We start from the raw sequence: 20,102 nt of genomic DNA on the forward strand, positions 1-20,102 counted from the left end.
TGCATACATATATGGCAATAGGCTTTATTATTTTGAAAGATGGAAGTGTGAAGAAAGAAGCTCTAAAAAACAAAACAAAACAAAAAGGTAAAAGTGATGTTACACTGAGTAGAAAATATTTGCATTTCATCTGTTTAAAAATAAGCTGTTAAAATGCATTGTGTGACTGTTCACATGTCAGCCCGGACAAAGGAAGCGAAGATGCCGTCTTCCTGGGAAAGCAGGTTCTCAGGAGTATCGTATTCCAGAATGTTCCCTCGCTTCATGACGATGACCAGGTCTGCAGTGAGGATGGTGTGAACCCGGTGCTGCCACGAAGGAAAGCAAACAGGTTTTCATTTGGATAATTCCTCTAATGGGCCTCATGCAAGGCAAACCCCATTGGGGAAAGGCTGTCCTTGTTTGCAGCAATATTTGGAATAGATCCTTTTACTTTAACCTGAAGACATCTTCAATTACTTTACAGCCTTTGCCACCAAGCCTGAAAATACTCAAGCATGAGCTTCACTTTTTGCCATTATGGACAACACAGCTGTTTGAATAAATCCTATGGCACCACTGAAATACATCTTCCACTGTGGGAAATAGGGATGAGAAGCATGCTGCACTGTCAGGTGACTTAGCAGCCTGCTCTGCTCCTTGTTCTCTGCACCCCAGCAGTCTGCTCTCCATTTACCTCAGGGCATTCCTGGGCTATTGCCTTCTGTAAATCCCTCTGAGATTTAATTTGAGTGTACTCCAGGCAACAGTTTAATCCCATAGGCTACAGGTTTGAAACCAGTTTGAGCTTAATTTCAAGGCCATATAAATACTGCCGGTCAGGTATAAATGGGGTGAACTCTTAAAAGTGTGATATTTCACTAAAAAGGCTGAAAGTCAGACATCACTTCATAGGTTGGATTCCCTTGACATGGTAGTTTCAGTGTCAGCTGCATGTCTAAGATTTACATATGATCCACATAAATAGTCATGAAATTAAACAAGCCCAGGAACCACACAAGAAACACCTTTTTGCACTGTCCTCTCAGAAGCTGTGCAGTAGAAAGGAAGCAGAGTGAAAGGAAACTGAAGAGGTAAAAATAGCTACCAAAGAGCCAGAAGTCCTGTGAACAGTGTGGACTGAGAGAGTCTACTTGTGAGTCTTCACCAAAGTGGTGAACAGGCCGTCCTCTTTGAGGAGTAAGTTTGAGGCAGTGTCACATTCAACTAGAAAGCCCTCAGAAAGGACTAGGACAATATTGGAGTCCAAGATGTGAGACACACGATGCTGGAAAAAAGAACAGAAAAACAGGTGGGTGAAGGAAAGATCAGTGAACAAGGAAAGGAAGGAATGAAGCCAGCTCCATGAGGAAAGCTAAATATTAATGTGTGCTGTTTCACTTGAGACACTGACTTTGGAAAGACAAAGCCAAAGAAAAGTGAGATTCTAGCCAGAAGGAAAATAAGCATGGAACTGAAGGACAACAGTGTCACCACCAGAATCTTCAGCATTTACACAGCCAAGAACCTTGGAGCACATTGTAAATGAGCTGGGTTAAGTGGCTTGCTTGACACAAACTACTCGATGACAGGCTTGAAACAAGAGTCCAGGAGGCCTGCCTGTAATCTCTAACCACAGGACTCCAAATTCCAGACAAGGATTCCAGATAAGGCAAATGAAACAGCTGTTGAAACATGTATTTACCTCGTGGAAAAAACCTCTGTTTGTTGACTAACGCTGCTGTCACAAGTGGAAATATTCTTAATGGTGTCCACCACATGTCTATGCACGTGTATGTATGAACATGTATGGATATAGGGAAGTGGCAAGAAAATGGGAAGGAACATTATAAACCCCTAGCTGAAAACATATTATTCTGGGGGGTAATTCCCATTGATTCTGATGCCTTAAGTTTTAGCTTTCATATATTCCAAATTCTGTACTGCCTTGGTGTGTAACTCTGAACTTCATATAAAGTGTTAGCAAGTTCTCTTCACAGTTTAGTCTGACAAAACAATCCTTTTCCAGCCTGAAAAGCAAGGACACTGTTGCAGCTTCAGGCCCCAAAAGTACCAACAATGGCAAATTGAGGAGAGCAGTGTGGGAGGATGGGACCGCATAACCTGAAGCTGTTACTGGACAATTAACCCAAATATGTAAATGGACAAAAACTTATAAAAGTGTGAAAACTTGTGACATGATGTCCATCTTGGGTGGAGCCATGGCCAGGCTCTTGTACTGCTCAAGGTGTATCCTTTGAAGGCCTTTTTAATAAATATCTATCTTATTCTTTAACACTGTCTAGCCTCTGTAGGCTCTTTAGGCATAAATTCCAGTTTTTAAAACTTTTATTGTAAACCCGGCTTTTTATTCCAAAAGAGAGAAAAGATAACCCAGCTTGAGAAGCCACATCAAGAATATTATGAAATCTCAACTCATAAATTTGTGCTGTGTTTGTAGGCACTACACATACATAGCCTTCAGAGGCAAAATTCAAACCTAGATTTTGATGCAACTTTCAGTAATGGTTCAAACTATGCATTTGCTTTCAATTTTTTAGTGAGAATGACTTCAAATTTTGTTGGTGACAGTGCAGATGCTGAAGTTCCCTGTAAAGTCTTTGTTCAGATCCAAGTGTTTTAGTTTGATAGCAAGACGGCATTTACTGCAAAATTTCAGGTTGATAGTAGGTGTCTGACTTGCTCTGGTATCATGGGAATATTCTGGCCTCGTAGTTTAGTTCTATTTTGTGATGCTTTTAGTTTTATGTAATGGTGTTTAACTGGTGAAGGGCAAGGTTAACTGCCTGAGGAATGAGGAAAAAAGAGCTTTTTCTGGCTTAATACTTACCGCTATTGTAACAACAGTGCGGTCAGCAAAGGCAGTCATCACAACCTTCTGCAAGATGTTTTCCTGTCAGAGGAAAAGGCTCACTCCAGTTACTTCATCCTGTTACATTCTAATTCACGTGTTTTTAAGCATATTCCACAATATCTCTTTCCCAGCAGGGAAATGTCACACCTATGAAAGCAGGGGTTCTCTAAAGTGTTTCATTTTATCCTGAGAAACAAAAAAACTGCCAGCTTTTTCTGCTACAGAGATCTCACACTTTGTGGCTGACACTTAGGGAAGATGCCTTTCTCCTGGTAGATCCTTAATTAGCTAATTGCTGTACTCACTGTGGCCATGTCAATAGATGCTGTGGCTTCATCCATGATGAGGATGCTGCTTTTGCGGACAAAGGCTCGAGCCAGACAGAAGAGCTGCCTTTGCCCCACACTGAAGTTTTCCCCTCCTTCTGTGACCATGGCATCTGTAACAAAACCAGTTCCTGTGAACATCTGAACACCTCTGAAATGCTTCCCCTGAGAGCTCTGCTTGTGCACTACTCCAGGGCCAAGCAAAATCCCCATAAAAGCCAATAACCATAACCTTGACTGACCAGTGGGATGGAGGGATACCAAGAAAAATGAGCACAGCCTCTTGGGAAAGGAGAAATGTATCACTAAACAAACAGTTGGCACAAATTGTTAGAAGATCTGGTAGGCTGCAGGGTAATATCTTAGTAATATGAAATATATTTAATATGGAAATAAATATGGAAGTTTCCTTCATGAAATGGATTTGAAATGGTAAGAAAAATACTCTGTCAGAGTTTACAGCTCTGCTTGCAGAGCCAGGTTCTGCTAAAGAGGAAAATTGTTCTTCTTTCTCCTTAGTAATTATCCCACTGTGATTATAGAATCATCAAATATCCTGAGTTGGAAGGAGCCCACAGGATCACCAAAATCCAGCTCCTGGCCCTGCACAGGACAGCCCCAAGAATCACACCATGATGCTGAGGTGTTGCATGATTTTTCCACAGTGCATGGGAAACCAGACTATTCAGCTTTTCAATTAAAATATTCTATACTATGAAGAGTGTCTGGCAATCCTACATGATGATCCAGAGTGTCAGATGGGATGGATCTGTTTATCTGTGTGCATGCATGATTCCATTATTGGCCCATGATCCAGACATTGGTTCAGACATACCAAGGCCTCCTGGCAATGACTTGACCATGTTCTTCAACTGGGCAATCTCCAGAGCTTCCCAGAGTCTGTCATCGGTGCACTTGCATTCGGGATCCAAATTAAAGCTGCAAAGAAAACCAAAACAGGAGTCTTGTCACTGCAATTACTTTCAGGTTTTCTGCAAATTAAAACCTTGGCATTGTGTGTCACTTGGCAGGCTGTGCAGATGGATTGGGCTGGGCTAGGAAGGTTCCTTGGCTGTTCCATCTTTTCCTGTCCCCCAGCTCCCATTGCACAGCCTGCCACCCTCTGATGGCAAACACCTACCGGATGGAGCCACTGAACAGGATTGGGTCCTGCAGAATGATGGAGAGCCGGGACCGGAGCGTGTGCAGAGGCAATTTGCTGATGTCTATCCCATCAATCACTATCCTCCCTGTGTCAAACAACACACAGAACACCCTGAGGGAATTGCACAAAACATGTGATCCACAGGTACCAGGTGGAAAGGTGGAACAGCCCCTCTGGGCTGGTCTCTAGATGATGGGACACTGTCTCTGTGAGCTCTCAGACCTGACAGACACATGGGGAAGGTGAATGTATCTAATTACACAAGCCAGGGATGTCCCAGTTTATTAGTGACACTGCCATCTTGCTCTTTTCCTTTTTCTTCCCTCCACCCTCCCTTAAAGAAAGTTACATGTCTTCCCTTCTGTGTGACTAATGATAGCACCAGAAGGATAATTTATTATGGGTCAATTGCAGCCAAACAAACCAAGAACAAGAGCAATTTAGGTTGCTGTGCCTTTCTTTGCTCCCCTTGAATTCAACAGTTGCTGAAGACATTTCCTTTAAGAAGGAGCACAATTTCTTTTGCATAATACATGCATGTGTACTGGGGGTTGGAGGTGACAGGGAAGGGATGGGCTGTGGCAAACTGAATGAGAATATGGTAAAGGCTATTTCCATCAGGCACTTCTGCAGTTTTCATGTGGATTGCTTCACTAGGCAGCTGCACTCCTTGCTGGGATGTACTTAACATTCATTTCATCAGTTCTCTTTCCCAGCAGTGAGAACTTAACTGTGAACTGGCAGGCACGTGGATATTCAGAGCTTTGTACGTGTGTCCCTTCTGTCATTCCCATTGTCATGATACATTTTGTAGGTTGTTCTCTGTGACCCTGTTCCAGTGGAAGACTTCATTGCCCCCCTAGCTGGACTACTTCTATTATTGTAGTTTTATGCTTTTACTATATGCCAGAAGAATCAAGATTTTATCTGTAAGGTGCAAAGTCCAATTATTTTCACTCTCCAGAAAAATCCAAATCAGGTTATAGGACTTCTGCTTGAGACATTGGTGGTTGCATAAATTTAAGCAATTCCTTTTCTTCACAAACAAGGATATTAGAGTGGTTTAGCAGAAGATGAGGTAGAATAAGGAGGGAAAAATTAATATGGCATGCCTGGGGAATAGGGAAATGCATATTTGATAGAAGCCAGGGTGCTCAAAGAAAAGAGGAAATGAGAGAACCTAAGGGAAAAATTAAATTTGAGAGGAGCTGGGAAACTGGGAAAGGATTGAGGGATGATCAAGCAAGACACAAGAGAAATGGGAGGTTGTTTGAACATTGGGTAAGAGAAGGGAAACACTAAAGAACAAAGCAAAAGTAGGAAAATAAAATAGGACAGATAAAGTTTAGGGAGATAATGAAGACCTAAGGAATAGCATGAATGAAATTTTGCCTCTAGTAAAGTTACTTGAAATCTTATTATGTAAGTTTTATTAGAGTCAGCACCCCACCCAGAAGTGGATCAGCATGGAGGCCAAATATGGATCCAGCTGGGACAGGGATGTGCACAAAGGATAAACAGAGCTTGATTAGAAAAGGCTTAGATGTTCCCATTGGGAAAACTCAGGGATACAGGAGAAGCAGACAAAGAAAATATACAGAAAGAAGACTTAAATAGAAGGAAACTTGAAGCTGGCCATAAGCATGGTTATTATTTCTTTGGAATATTTGTATATCCAGGAATCACAGTCATGAATCAGAAGCCTGTGACCATAGACACGTATAGGCACAGAACCACAACAAAAGAAAGTAGTAGCTGCATCAGATTCATTTATCCTCCCACATCCTACTCGGCTTTCTTTGGCAAACATTCCAAGCACAATGGCTAAATTAGAAACATGGCAATTTTTGAAACAAAAAGATGTCTTTATAGTGGTTTTCCATATTCCCAACAGCACACATGTATTTGTATTATAAATGCTAAAAAGCAGTCCATGCCAATTAGCTGGGACAGGTAAATGCTGCAGGAGTGAAAACATAGCAATATATTTCCAACCCTTGAGTCAAATTCTGCTGCAGATATGGGAAAGCATAATAAAATAAATTAAAAAACCAAGGCAATGGACTTGTTGAGTTCTAGTTTCTACTCTGCTAATATTTTGACAGCTATAATAAGTTAATGCAGTTATTCTTTAGGCAAACATTTAGACACTCGAGAGTTACATATTTTTTGTTCTGTCTCAAAAATTGCATATTGTTTTGTCAGGCCATATGCAATTTTTTTTTTAATTAGAAATATAATCTGTGCACAACATTTCCTGGGAGAAACAAGTGCTATTCACAATAGGGCACTTTGTATTTTGAAGGATTAGGCATAACATTTCTAATCAAATATCTTCTGAGCCAGAGAACCAGGCTATAAACTATCAAAAAGGCTCCTTGCTTCTTCTCAGGAAATAAGGGGGGAGCAGTTGAGGAATGACAATATATTCCAAGGAAAATGGAAAAAACTTACCATCAAAAATGTCCACCATTCTGAAGAATGCCAAGGATAGAGAGGACTTGCCACTACCAGTGCGACCACAGATCCCAACCTGCAAAAAATGGATGGTGTCACTTACTCAAAGAGTACTTACTCACTTACTCCTTACTTACACCTGCAGCTCTTTTGGGAAAGCTGTACTGGATTGTGCTGCTGATAAGTAGAAAGGTCCTTCCCAAAGGCAGGTGGCACACCAGGGAAAACACAAAACAGCACAGCAAGCATATTCCCCTTTTCCACCCCTCATCACGAGGACTTGTCCTAGGGGCATTTCAGCATTTTGACATGGATGCCAATGACACTCTGTACTGAAATGCGAGATACTCTTGTGTTTTTACACAGTTCAGTCTGATATCCTTCTAATTTATCTGCCATTTAGACTTACTTTTAAGCAAGGAAAATGGACTTGGAAAGACATGGGATATCCAGAAGAAAAATTGCTCCCAGCCAAGAATAAGCTTTTATCAGTGTAAGTTTTTGATCTGTGCCCAGGGACCTCAGAGAGGACTGTAAATGTATATCTCTGATAATGCAAGTTGTTAATCTTGTTCTTCTGGCACTTCAGAAAGGAAAGCTCAGTAATGAAGAATCTGCACCAGAATGGGGATGATGGGCAATTGCTGGACATGGTACCTTTTGTCCTGGTTTGATATAGGCCTTCACATGCTTCAGAACAGGCTTCAGGTTGTTTTCATAGCGAACACACAAGTTTTCAATCTTGATTTCCCCCTCCTGGGGCCAGTCTTTGGGGACTTGAGAGGGATCTGAAATAGTTACAGAAAAAACAAACTGAAATGAGTGCTGCCAGAGGGTCACCCTTTACAACAGTCACCTTTCCCCCTTTCTCCTGCCCGGGCACCTTCCTTTAAGCCACTGGAGGTACAGAGCTCCAGTTCCCTGCCAAAGGGAGGCTGAGCTGGGAACTGCCTGGCAGGCACTTGGCTTCCATATCTCCACACGCAGGGAGAGAGGGCAGATACTGAAGTGTCTCTTGGCACTGCAGAGGGAGAAGCCAAAGGAGCAGAGAACGCGGTGTCAGGGCAGTGTTAGCGTGGCCTTGGGTCAGTGACCGGCGCAGGAAGGGCAGCTTGAGGAAGGAAGTTGTTACTGCCACACAGCATGAGCTGTTGACATTATCACAGCTCTTGTTTCATCCTAATTTGTGAATACACAGCAGGTTTTGTCTCTGGACTAAGGAGCTTGGCTTTCCAGGGAAGCTTCTTGACCTATGAGCCATTTCTTGCATTTCAACCACTTCTGAAATAGTAATCAAGGACAATTTGAAGTGTGTGGAGCACAAATTCCAATGTGCAGCTCAGAGAAGAGTTGCTGAGGTCTGCTTGCCAACGTACCCCTATCTTTAGTCCCCATCTGCTAGAAAGATCAGAGATTTTGAAGCATGTAACTTTTCTAATTTTTATCCTTATTTTTGTTTTCTAAATAACTTACATGGATGTTTTGCTCATCTCGTCTATAACTGTGGTATTTTTGACTGTACTACAGAGTCCTGCTCTGTCTCCCTGGCATTTGATAGGATTTTTTTTCACGTTGACCAATGTGAACAACATATTTTCATAGCTTCTCTTAGCTATCCTTGTCACTCACACCAGTGGCAGCTCCTACACCTCAGTGAGAACAGATTTTGGCCAGAGAGGTGTGTACATTTTGCATGAGCAAGTCTACCATTCTTCCCATTACCATGTAAAGCCCCAAAAAGATTAGGAACAATACCCAGGTAGCCTTCATAGTTCTCCGACTCCATGTTCAGGAAGCTGTGTACTTTTTTCACTGCACCCATCTGCACTTCCAGATCAGCCAGATTCCTCACTACCCAGTTCAGGTAGTTGGTTATCTGCATCACAAAATGAAAACAAGGACAGGGTTCAGCCTTCTTTCTGTTCATCTACCTATCTGGAAATAAAGGTTGGATACATTTGTGAAAATCCTTGGCCTGATTCAACACAGTGGGTCTCTTTAACATTACAGCAGTTCAAGACTCAGTGCAACAGCATCAAATCCATAAGAAGCCAGTCATACTCCAACACAATTAGCCCTAAGACAGCAACTTGGTGCTTGGTATTCTCAACCTTGTTTTTTGAAGGTTGAAGTATGGAAAAGTTGTACCTAAATTCTGACTGATGGAGGGAATCTCTTGTTTTCAACATCTAATAATCAGCACTGAAAGGTGTCTTCTTTAAGCACACAAACAGAAAAAAAATCAAAATTGAAAGTGCTGTTTGGAAATATTTTCTACTATGTATATTCTAATCTTTCAAAAACTGCAACTAAAGATTAAGAAAGTTCACTATTTGCAAATATATTGTAAAGATTTTATGATAATTTCATTTCTACATATTTAGATAATCCATTTCCCTCTGTGGAAAATATGAGAATTTTTAGCATAGAAATATATGAGGGGAAAAAAGTGTTATCAGTTCAGCAATATTTCCTTCCTGGTTTTTATTCTCATTTGTAATGAAAAGGATTTTATCAATAGTTAAATCAATAGTAAAGGTATTACTTTTAGTTGATAATAGTTGATTATTAGTTCTCTAACAGTACTCAGTAGCTTAGAAAAACTCTTTTCTAGGCAGGACTTACTGTTTAAGGCTGAAAATTGTAAATCTGTTTCCTAAGTCTGTATTTAGGTGCTTCTGTAGAAAAGAAGAACTGATCTTATTAGGAAGAGTTGACTAACAAGAATCTTTAAAACTTGAGATATTTTATGTACCTGAATGAAATTTTAGAAACTTAAAAACAAAAACACCCTATGCACAAACATATTCAGAGAAAGGCTTTGCCATTTTTTCTGGTGAGTGCCAAATAAGGCCTTTATTAAGAATAAATCACCCAGTCTCACTTCTTTAGCACTAACCTAATATTGATGCAGCAATCAAACAGTAAATAATTTTCAATGAGATTCAGCAAAAATTGTGGTTAATTTAGCAGACTTGGCTGCTTGCTTTATCCTTAAGATAGAGTTCTTGATGGGGTATTCTCTCCTTTATGTTCAGATACCTGCTTATTTGGTGTCCAGCTTTTAAGTTAGGAAGTTACAGAAATGGGAAAGTTTGCAGATAAGCAAAACACTATGAAACACCATTGCTGCTTGCAATGGCAGGCTGCTATCCTAGATCTGGCAGATTTGATAACACAACCTGGCACCCAAAACTCTGCCCATTACCTCAGGCTTCATCACAGTTGTGCAAAGGAGTTGGCAGGGTTTATAAAAGAGGAGACAATAAATTCAGGATGTCCACTGTAAACACAACCGCAGCACAAACAGTTTGCTCTCATCTAGGTCCAAATATCAGCCTTCTCTCAGCTGCAAAGAATAATTATTTAAAAAAAAACAAACTATGCCAGGCAAGACAGGTAATGATCCAGCTGCCTTCAAAAGTTCATCAGGGTTATTGTGGGCAGGAGGGATCACATGGTGCCTAAAGCTCTTCTTCACCTGTTGTGCCAGACTTCAGCACATGCCTGTTTCACACCAATGAACTGTTTGCAAACACAGGGCTAAAAACAAAGAAGCCAAGGATGATGCAGACATCCTGATGCTTCTAGATCCCTGCTAATGAAGCAGCATTACCAGGAATATTTTCAGAGTAAATCTGAAGCCCTGGGACTGATTTTCAGTTGTTGACAGATTCTCACACTGTTGCAACAGCAGCACAGAGGGGATCTAAGGTCTCCCTAAGGCAGCTGCTGAGGACTTTCTGTTGTGGCCATGGGCTCACCAGCATTTACGTGCAAAGCCAGATCTCAGGGTTAGACCCACACCTTTATCCTTTCCTCATACCAGTGCTTCAAAGCAGACAGATTTTTGCCATGCCAGTCATGGTTTCAAAAGTTCTTCCTGCCACTATCATCATCCTGCCTTTGTCCCCACTCTCATGGTTCATTCAGTAATATTTTGTCCCAACTCTTGTGCTTAATTCATGAATACTTCTCTCTGTGGTGATTGTCATTCACTCTGTGCTCATGATGAATACTCAGCCTCTCTTGCAGCCAGGTACACTAAAATACTGTTCCTTCTCACTGCTAATGACAATGACAGAGTGAACCAGCTACTGGACCACCACAACCTTGTCATCCTTAAGTCCATGTCCTCTGCATGCCTACTGCTACCTGGCATGATGAACCATGCCCACAAATGTCCCAATCCCCAAATCCATTCATAATTGCATGGACTATCTTGGGCATCTCAGTAATTTCCCTCCAAGGGCAAAACCAATAATTCTGTTTCTTCAGCAATTATTTTATTTGGTCTTTGGTTAAAGATTACCCAGATGATGACAATCAGTATTTCCTGGCAGGTTTTGCCATGTAGAGGTGGAAACAGTGCTGTGTTGTACAAAACAGAGTGCACAGCAGGTCCTCTTACGCATTTTTAATTTTCCTGCTCCACTTGGGAGCACGCAGGGCCTGGGAATGGTTGTGTTTTCTTAATTGGCTCATAAAATCTGAAGCAAGTCCAAGTTGCCCTGAACTCTCTCAACTTTGGCTTGAGTCCATTATTTGCAGGACTCTTTTTTTTTCAAGATTAAGAAAGCTGGGAGATGACAGTGTAACATAAAAATGTTATAAAATTAATATGTTGGTCTGGAAGTTCTTACACTTGGCCTTGGCACGTACCGTCAGAGCATACAGGAGACCCAGCCCCACGAACCCCGAGTGTGGCCCTTCAGTGATGGAAGTGACAGCAGCAGTCAGGACAATACAGGCACCCAGATAATCCTGGAAGGAGAGACAGGGGGACAAAAAGGGAAAAATGCAGCAACCAGAACATTTCTTTACCTGTGGAGCAGTTCTGCTTTACTAAGAATTATTTATATAATGACATGTAGCCCTTAATTTTGGTTTGTTTTTTTCCCCTGGAAGAGGTCATGGTTGTGATGCTCAAACTGAAATACTCAAAGCAACTTGCTGAACACTAATGAAATAGGCCAGTAATCGCTGCAAATTCATTTGGGCTAAGGCATCCCATTGTGTCAACCCCATAAACAGCAGGGATCAAAAAATCTAATAAGCATATTAAAAAAATCATGAGAAGGATATAACAGTGACACCTCTAATTCCCATCACTAAAACAAATCAATTCCACTCTCTGCACTCTCCTTCAGGTCTTCTCAACTATGGATCTGCCTCCTCAAAAAAGGAAGTATCACTGACTTCACAAAGTCCAGGAAGGCTTTTGGTAGAATTTATACATGTCATGCACATGTTTTATTGGCAGAAGCTTTGCAAGAGCTGGAACCCATTTTCTTGATGTTTACCTCAGGTTTGAAGCATATGCCACATGTCATCTTGTGGAGTCAAGGTGCTGATTAATGGGATATAGTTGGTATTCCCACTCTCCCACTGCTGCCTGCATTACATTTACTTTGGATCACATTTTCTATTAATTTTTTCCTCCTGCCTGATGATATCGTGTCAGGAATCTTTCCTTCTGAGATTTGAAATGAGGTCTGCCTAGTTCATCTGTCTAGGAAATTATGAGCAGATTACAGACTCAAATTTTAGGGGAGAATGGATTCAAACTGACAGAGGGGGGAGTTAGATTTGCTATGAGGAAGAAATTCTTCCCTGTGAGGGTGGTGAGACCCTGGCACAGGCTGACCAGAGAAGCTGTGGCTGCCTCATATCTAGAAGGCCAGGCTGGATGGAGAACTGAGAAACCTGGGATAGTGGAAGGTGTCCCTGCCCATGGCAGGGGTTGGAACTGGATGGGCTCTAAGTTCCCTCCCAGCCAAAATCATTCTGTGATTCTGGGATTCTGTGACTCACACCTATGGAGCATAATGGTCTTGAGTCTCCATCATCTGCTAGGACAGGACTTAACAGCTGCTATTAAATCTCACAAAGTTTTTAGTGGTCTTAGTACCACTGTGCCATTAGGCAGAGCTAGATGAACTATTCCTTGGCAAGACCACATTATTTCTAATGCTCTCATGAGGCAAAGTGTATTCTTGGACCAAATTCATTCTGCATGTAAGCAAGTCTAAGTCTGTGAGACATTAACAGGCTTCTTCCAGGATTGGCTGTTGCCCTGTTATTTATCTGTCTTAGATTTGGAAGCAATTTCAGCTGATCTTGGATGCTGTAAGAAGCTGAAAGCTTAGAGCACAAGGGAAAGCTTTGCCATCATAAAAAATGGAGAATAACTTCATTGCTCCAACAGGAAAAGAAGGTGAGTATGCAGCCTTTGATGTGAGGATTAACCATGCCTGTTGCTATTTATGTCCAGCAGAATCAGGCCACTGCTCTGTTTATTCACTGCTCTTTCTGTTTCAGATGAATAAGGGAATCACAGTTACTTTGCTTGCTTCTTCTTGCCTTGCAGATCAGGAAAGTCCCTCACAGAGAGCCCCACAAAACCCAGGAGCCTATGTCTGTGTCATTGGCTGCATTGTGCCCTGCTGTCATTTTCTTTCTGGAGTCTAGTAATGCTATCTTTCATGATATCAAACAATAAAACCACAAACAGTATAGCCCTGCAAGGGTTTCGCTTACAGCTGTGGGATTAACCCTGCTGCTGGAGAGATACTTCAAGACCTGGGAGATCAGTATGCCTAAAACAGCCCTGGCAGAAGGATGGCATAGTTCATAAAGCCACTGAAAAGTCATGTTCTGCCTTGAAAGTAGTTCCTGCTGTGGCAGGTCTGTGGATGCTGCACAGTAGTAGAGAAAGTCTTGTTTGAAGTTATGTAAATGTTTGTTCTCGCACTCCCTTCAGACGCGAGACAGCACAGCAGCAGAAGATGAGGCAGACTTGTATTTTCTTACTCCTGGCCAAGAAAGCTGAAAAAACCCTCTGGGTTTAACATAACAATCCTGATCTATTTTAAGGAACTGTGTGTATAATCTCCTCGTGAGATTAATACTCGTTATTATCTTCTCTGCATCAGGCAAAGTCTCTGTTTGCTTCCAAGGTTTCAAAACCATGGCTGGGACAAAACTGAACGTACCGTCCTGACCTCCAGCCATCTGTTGGCAGCTGACAGAAATAAGTAGGCAATGTTGTTCGTGTCCGTCAGCTCCAGCATACGTTGTTTAAATCTGGCTTCGTGCCTGCCGGGACCAAAGTTGTTACATTACAACACATTATGCACTCACACACAAAAGGGTAAAGCCTTAACTCTGCTCTGCCTTCCCTTTCCCCAGCCCAAAACTTTTTGCCCTTCTGTTTTTGCCAAAGTTTGGGTTAAAAGCTCTTCCCTAAGAACGCACATCTGCTGCCACAGCTCCCCAGAGCCAGAGCGACATGTGGAGTTGGGATTTGTTTGACAAGCGATTCTGTTGGACTAGGGTTTGGACCAGAGACTGTCCTCTCAAAGAAATTGCAATGCCAGGGTGCTGGGACAGGTTTTGTTTCCTAGAGCTGATCCACCTTTTATAGCTGTGGATTGTAGTCCACTCCTCCCACAGGTGAGTGCTGCTGTGGCCCCTCAGCTCCTCCTCACAGGCCACTTGCAAGGGCAGAGGGCTCACCTGTCAGCTTAAGTCTGATTTCAGAAGTTACCTGGCCAGCTGCAGGGCTCTTCAACAGGGGTGACATCCCTAAAGTTTCAACTAATATGGATGTAGACTGATCTGTAAATCAGACCTTTCAGCTACTCAGCTCAGCTGTTTTCTCAGCCAGTCACACTTTGCCTAAACAACTGGGAAAGTACAATCAGGGAGAGCTATAGATCACCTCTAAATTAGAAAAATGAGTGGTGTTACCTCCACTGCCACTTGTTCCTCTCTCCCCCACACAATGCCCATCACTTTTAAAAAACAGTGCAAGGATGCCAGAGCACTGAAGAGCTGAGGTACATTTGGGAGGGCAGGGAGAAATCTCTATTGGTGCTAGTGTATTAAATTCATGGTGCCTTGCACAGTCAGATGGAAACCATTTTGTTTGAAATCATAGTCAGTGAATAGTCTGGTGAATACCCTCACTTGATTAAACCAGCTGAACTTCAGTCAGCAGCTCAGTGTGTGTTTTATCTTCCATTTCAAAGTCTCAGGGCACCTCTAATGTCTGTTCTGCCAGAAAATTCCTTTTTTTCCTGCTATTTACTGCTGATATTTTATTTCCCTATGCACAGCTTGTAAACAGGACAAGCAACCTCCCCAGAACAACTGGTAACAGTTACGATGCGATGTGGGGAGCAACAAGGATGCACTGACTACTCAGCTCATCTGCTTCCCTGGCAGCAAAACTCCTGCTCTCCTAATGGAAAATCTGACATGCTCAATCTGTGCTTTCATCCACGTTCAGCTCATCTTCTGGGCACTTTCAGACTTTTATCCTGTCAGATGACGAACAGCAAAGGTCACTGAGATTGCTCTCTGATCCAACTGTACTGCTTTGTGGTAAGTTATGTGAGGAGCTGCTCAGTTTTATCCTGGAACATACTGAACCCAAACTGCAGAGAATGAGTAACAGCACCAGCAATAAAAAGAAACTTGCAGACAATAAATGCAGGAGACTTCAGGTTTGGTGGGCAGCGGAGCACAGGCAGGGAAATGAAATGGCTTTGATTAGCACCAGCAATCCTGAAAAACTCAATTGTTGTGGTGCCCTCGGGTGCCTTTTGCTCTCTGCCATCCAAGCCCACATTACCTTTTTGTGCAGCAAAAAAAGAGTTTAACCACTCAGAAAGTGCTAAGCTCCTTCAGCTTCCTCAGGAGATAACCTCAGGTTCATAACCTTCCTCAGGTGATGAAAGGCCACTCTGAACCTCTTGAGAAGTACTCAGCATACATCAGCATCAGGCCCTGATGATGACTTCCTGTTTCAATACATCATTCTGTTGATAAAGCTAATTAAAGCATTTCCTGTTGACCACTGGCTCACAGCTCTACAACATAACAGTGGTTTTGCTTGTTCTTCCACAGGCCTTACTGCAACACTCTGTGCTAACAGCTGAGGTTTGAAAGCTTAGCTTGATGTGAGGAAACAGCCTGAAGCTGATTAAATAGGTGTGGAAATGTCATTGCAGTGGGATCTGCTCTGGTTTGGAATTCTGCATAGTGCAGAATGGGTGCAGGGTGCACTTACTGGGAAAAAAAACCTCAGTCTGGCACTTTGACAGTCATTCCTACAACGGAGTGAACATAGGAGAGTTTGGCCTATATTTCAGGTAGAAGAGAGAAAATGTATGCATGGAAAGCTGGCAAAACTCTCTGGATCTTACAGAATTGATTTCTCAGTTTTGATTAACAAAGGGAGGTTTTACAATATTAAAACCAAATTCTGTTCTGCTGCAGTTTTCTTGGAAACTCTCTCAAGTTGCACACTGCCTTGCAGCTGGAGAGCACCATATGAGCGCCATAATACTCCTTGCTTGGGTAGTGGGTTAAACACAGAACAGATTCAGGGACACTTGGATATAGCAGGGGGTTTGAAGGGGCAGTGCCTCTGCCTGCCTGGCAAAACAGAGCTCCCTGCTGTTCAAGTTAAAGGCATGTTAAAATAGATTCATTAAAAATTTAAATATCATATCCTAAAAATATAATCATCTTTAATTCAGTGGAACACCAATACACGTGTTACTGAAAATATGCAAAATGTTTAAGAGGCAAAGCAACACACACAAAATAAAAAGCATTATCTTTTTTCTAAATAGCTTAATAAAGTTCTTCAAATTCAACAGTTTGCCCTCAGACATACTCCAAGGAAGCTGAACAGGCTAGCCTGACCCTCAGGCCTCCCTCTAATAATTTGTTTTACAAATTTTACCCAAATGCTCTGATGGTGGTAAGGCCTTCAGCTGTCTCAGAGAAGTGACACAGCAGAGGGAGCTGGGTGCTGTCATCAAGTTCCTGGAGGTCCCTGGGAGTACAAAAAACAACAGATGCCCATTACAATGCAAACATTTCTGTCTGTAGAAATTTTGCTGCACAGCAGACAAGAACAGACATTTTCTGTATTGCACATATTCTTTTCAGGATCACACAAAATTTCTATAGTACAGAAAGACACTGGCATGGGAATATAACATTCCTTTTTTTTTTTTTTTTTTTTTTTTTTTTTTTTTTTTTTTTTTTTGCCACAGGAGCCTTTGAATCATCTCCCTGCTGCCCTCTCCATTTACTTTTGGTCACTTTAAGCTTCTATTTGCCCCCCATGGATAATGACATTATCATGTCTCTCCTGGATAAAAACGTGCTATCCATTTTAGACAGATCCTCATTACATTTTATTCTCACAGATTCTGATATATTAATAAAATTAAATTAAATTCAAAACCATTGATTTTAAATTTTGTAGCATGTTATTGTGAATCCTAGATCAGGTATGTAATAGGGTCTGTGTATCAGGAAGTTTATATATTTTATGACAACAGCTGGCCTAACAAAAAAGCTGTATTTCCACATAAACCTGCCCTCATTTTCCATATCTGGAAGTACCACATGCTGAAAGTAAACTATTTCAGATGATAGCAGATCTTCTCTTTGTGCTGTTAACATTGGTTGTAGCAGAGACAGCACTGACAGAGAAATAATATGAGTGATAAATTTCCCTAATTACTCAGCAATGACACTTCCAAGACCTGCATGGAGCAACAATAGTTAAGTCCAAAAAGTTCCAGTCTTTTAAAAGGAACATTTTCCAAACCACAGAAAAAAAAAATACATCTTTCTGTAACATTCTGCCATTGGCATAGCAGCCAGTTGTACAAACAGAAGAAAGTCCAGATCATTTGAGATTAAAACTTGTTATCAAAAGCCTTCAAATTTTGCCCAATGTATTAGATAGGCTAGGAGAAGCAACTGCTTGATGTTGCTGAATGTTGCAGTGTGCAAAACTGAATTTGCTGCTGGTGTTTTGATGATAAATATCTTTCAAATTTATGATGGAAAATACATAGAAGATTTTGAAAGATGCAATGGAAAATACAACAAAGAGTCAAAGTGCTGCAAGAAATATTGTAAATATTTGCATTTCTAAAAATTATTGAGGCTTATATGCCTGCAAAGGACTGCATGCAAGTGAGTTACAAATACTGGCTGAAGCTATTCCTTCATCCTACATTTCCCAAGACTAACTTTTAGGGAAATAAATTGGATGTTTTCATTTCTATTGTCCATCAAAAGAACACGAGTCACATCTCAAGTGATATAAAAGAGTTTAATTTAACAGAATAATTTGAGAGTGAGAACCAGGTCTCCTGATTTGTCAGCCACCTTGAGATCTGGTGTACTGCCACACACATCTTCATTTTGGAGGTTTGGTGGGGCAAGAACAAGGTTTCTGAAAAATCTCACAGAAATTAGGCAACTTATTTCAGATTTAAACATTTCTGCTTTGTGAATTCTGATTACAGAGTTTTCTTCTAAATAAATCTTGAAAGATTCTGTCTGATAACAAAAGACTAAGGGATTGAATTTAAGAAAAAACTGGCTTCCTGAAGATGTATTATGAAATTATAGAATAAATTTAGCACCAGAAGCATGATTCTCATTTTGCTGAAAAAACTGCACTGTTTACACCCAGCCAAGCCACCCTGAATATGGAACACTCTACAGTGGAAATTACTTTCTGTGGAGATTTTTTCCCCCAATATAAAGGAAAAACCATGATTGATGTTAATCCAGAGAATTATTTTCTGTTCTCTACTAATGCTCAAATGTCAAGGAGGAGTTTTGACCAGATGCAAACTCAGCTGATTAACAAACTTCATGTTCATCTCACTCTAGAGCTAAAAAAATGCATTCAGTTGGTGTTACTTCCCCAAATACTCCATTTATAGCCAGGTCAGTTAGAAATATTCCCCAGTGCATGTCTCAAACTCATGCATCAGAATCAAAAGCAGGATGCCAGGGTCATTTTCCCCTTTTTTAGTTTCTACAAGCTCACATTCCATCACAGTTCTTATGTACAATATTTCATGGAGGAAACTTTCAGGACAGTTCTTTAATACATACTTGGAAGCAACCCTGAAGTATTTCTGGATGAAATAAAATGCTATGCCCAGGGGCACAAGGGCCACAAGGAACCATGGAGTGGCATAGGAGATCATCCCAATGGCTGACAGGCACAGCAAGGTGGATCTGGTCAGAGACTCCAGTGTGGGAGGGATGTGCTAGAGGGAAGTGAAAAACATCCATGAAGAAAAAAATCCTGGTAGCACCACTATACACCTTTTCCTATCAGAAAAGTGAAATAATACCACTAGATACTCATTGATGTTCTCCTAATATCAAGAGTCTTTCTGTTTCTATGGGTCTCACAGCCAAATGTACAGGAGTTAAAAAATGAGTCAGTAGGTTTTTGTTTTCCAAAGGTCAGAGTTTTAAAGATCATGGGGAAATAGGAGCCATTCCACCTCATTTATATATCAGGCAAGGAAGAGAAAATTGTTCTTGATATGCCAGATATTTAAAGTAGAATGCTCTGTCTCAGAGTCTCATAATTTTTATTCCATATTCCCATCAACCTTACATTCAGGATTATTGTTCATCCAAAAATTTTAATGCACAGTCATAGTGAAAGCTCTTCCTCTCCCTGGATGCTTTAAATCCACAAGTTCTGCCAGCCATGGTGGAACATTTATTTTTCACACCTACTCCCATATATTCAAAGTTCTTATATTTTACTGTGTTTCCTGTTTCGAGTCCAAAATCTGATGTTTTCTTAATCCAGATCTTCCAACAGAATCAACCACTCTGCATATGAAGAAATTAAGAGCCACCACCTCCCACTATGTTTATTTTAAAGGTTACTTGCCCTCATTACTACAAATGTGTGTACTTTTTGAGTGTCCCTATTATCATTCCCAGAGCCTGGTTTTGCTATGCCTTTCTCTACTGAATATTTTAGTACATCATCTCATTCAGATCTACACGAAAATTTGCAGAGTCAGGATAATAGAATGTATTGCTACATCTACCTGATCAATGATATTTGTATCAGCAGAGAAGCGATTCAGAATTAGCCCCAGCGGAGTCATGTCGAAGAACCTGTTGGACAAATTAAAACCAAAAAGTAACCTGTAGAGGAATTCCAGGTTTGGATTTAAAGTCCAGTCAGACAGAACACAGAGCTGTGTACAGCCATTGTCTAAAACAAAGCAATAGATATGAATAACATGCCAGATCATCTTATCTGCATCTTGACTGTCTAAATGCTTCTTTTGGCACTTTCCCCTGAAAAAAAAATTGTCTCCTCTTCCACAAACCTGCTGTCTTGTGTCCTGATCTTTCCTTCTTGCTCCATCAGGATTTAAGATCTCTTCCAAAGATCACAGCCTGTTCTTGGCTGCTGCTCAGCCTCCTTCTT

General features: G+C 41.2%; 1 protein-coding gene across 3 annotated transcripts in view; it reads right to left on the bottom strand.

The window, feature by feature from the left end:
- The window catches only part of ABCC9 (ATP binding cassette subfamily C member 9), a 71,094-nt gene continuing 50,992 nt past the window's right edge, over positions 1–20,102 (bottom strand). For 2 of the 3 annotated variants that reach the window (XM_077178393.1, XM_077178392.1), the window contains 14 exons: positions 19,714–19,783; positions 18,749–18,906; positions 16,560–16,652; positions 13,798–13,900; positions 11,465–11,566; positions 8,558–8,678; positions 7,460–7,590; positions 6,800–6,878; positions 4,322–4,430; positions 4,016–4,119; positions 3,160–3,293; positions 2,831–2,893; positions 1,088–1,267; positions 172–308 (listed from right to left, as the gene is read on the bottom strand). In XM_077178393.1, the coding sequence (XP_077034508.1) occupies positions 1,130–1,267; positions 2,831–2,893; positions 3,160–3,293; positions 4,016–4,119; positions 4,322–4,430; positions 6,800–6,878; positions 7,460–7,590; positions 8,558–8,678; positions 11,465–11,566; positions 13,798–13,900; positions 16,560–16,652; positions 18,749–18,906; positions 19,714–19,783 (1,405 nt within the window). In that variant the 3' untranslated portion in view covers positions 172–308; positions 1,088–1,129. Of the gene's footprint in view, positions 309–1,087; positions 1,268–2,830; positions 2,894–3,159; positions 3,294–4,015; positions 4,120–4,321; positions 4,431–6,799; positions 6,879–7,459; positions 7,591–8,557; positions 8,679–11,464; positions 11,567–13,797; positions 13,901–16,559; positions 16,653–18,748; positions 18,907–19,713; positions 19,784–20,102 lie in introns of all 3 variants that reach the window. The other variant, XM_077178394.1, reaches the window with a different exon arrangement.

The sequence above is a fragment of the Agelaius phoeniceus genome, chromosome 5 (assembly GCF_051311805.1).
Source record: "Agelaius phoeniceus isolate bAgePho1 chromosome 5, bAgePho1.hap1, whole genome shotgun sequence".
NCBI lineage: Eukaryota > Metazoa > Chordata > Aves > Passeriformes > Icteridae > Agelaius > Agelaius phoeniceus.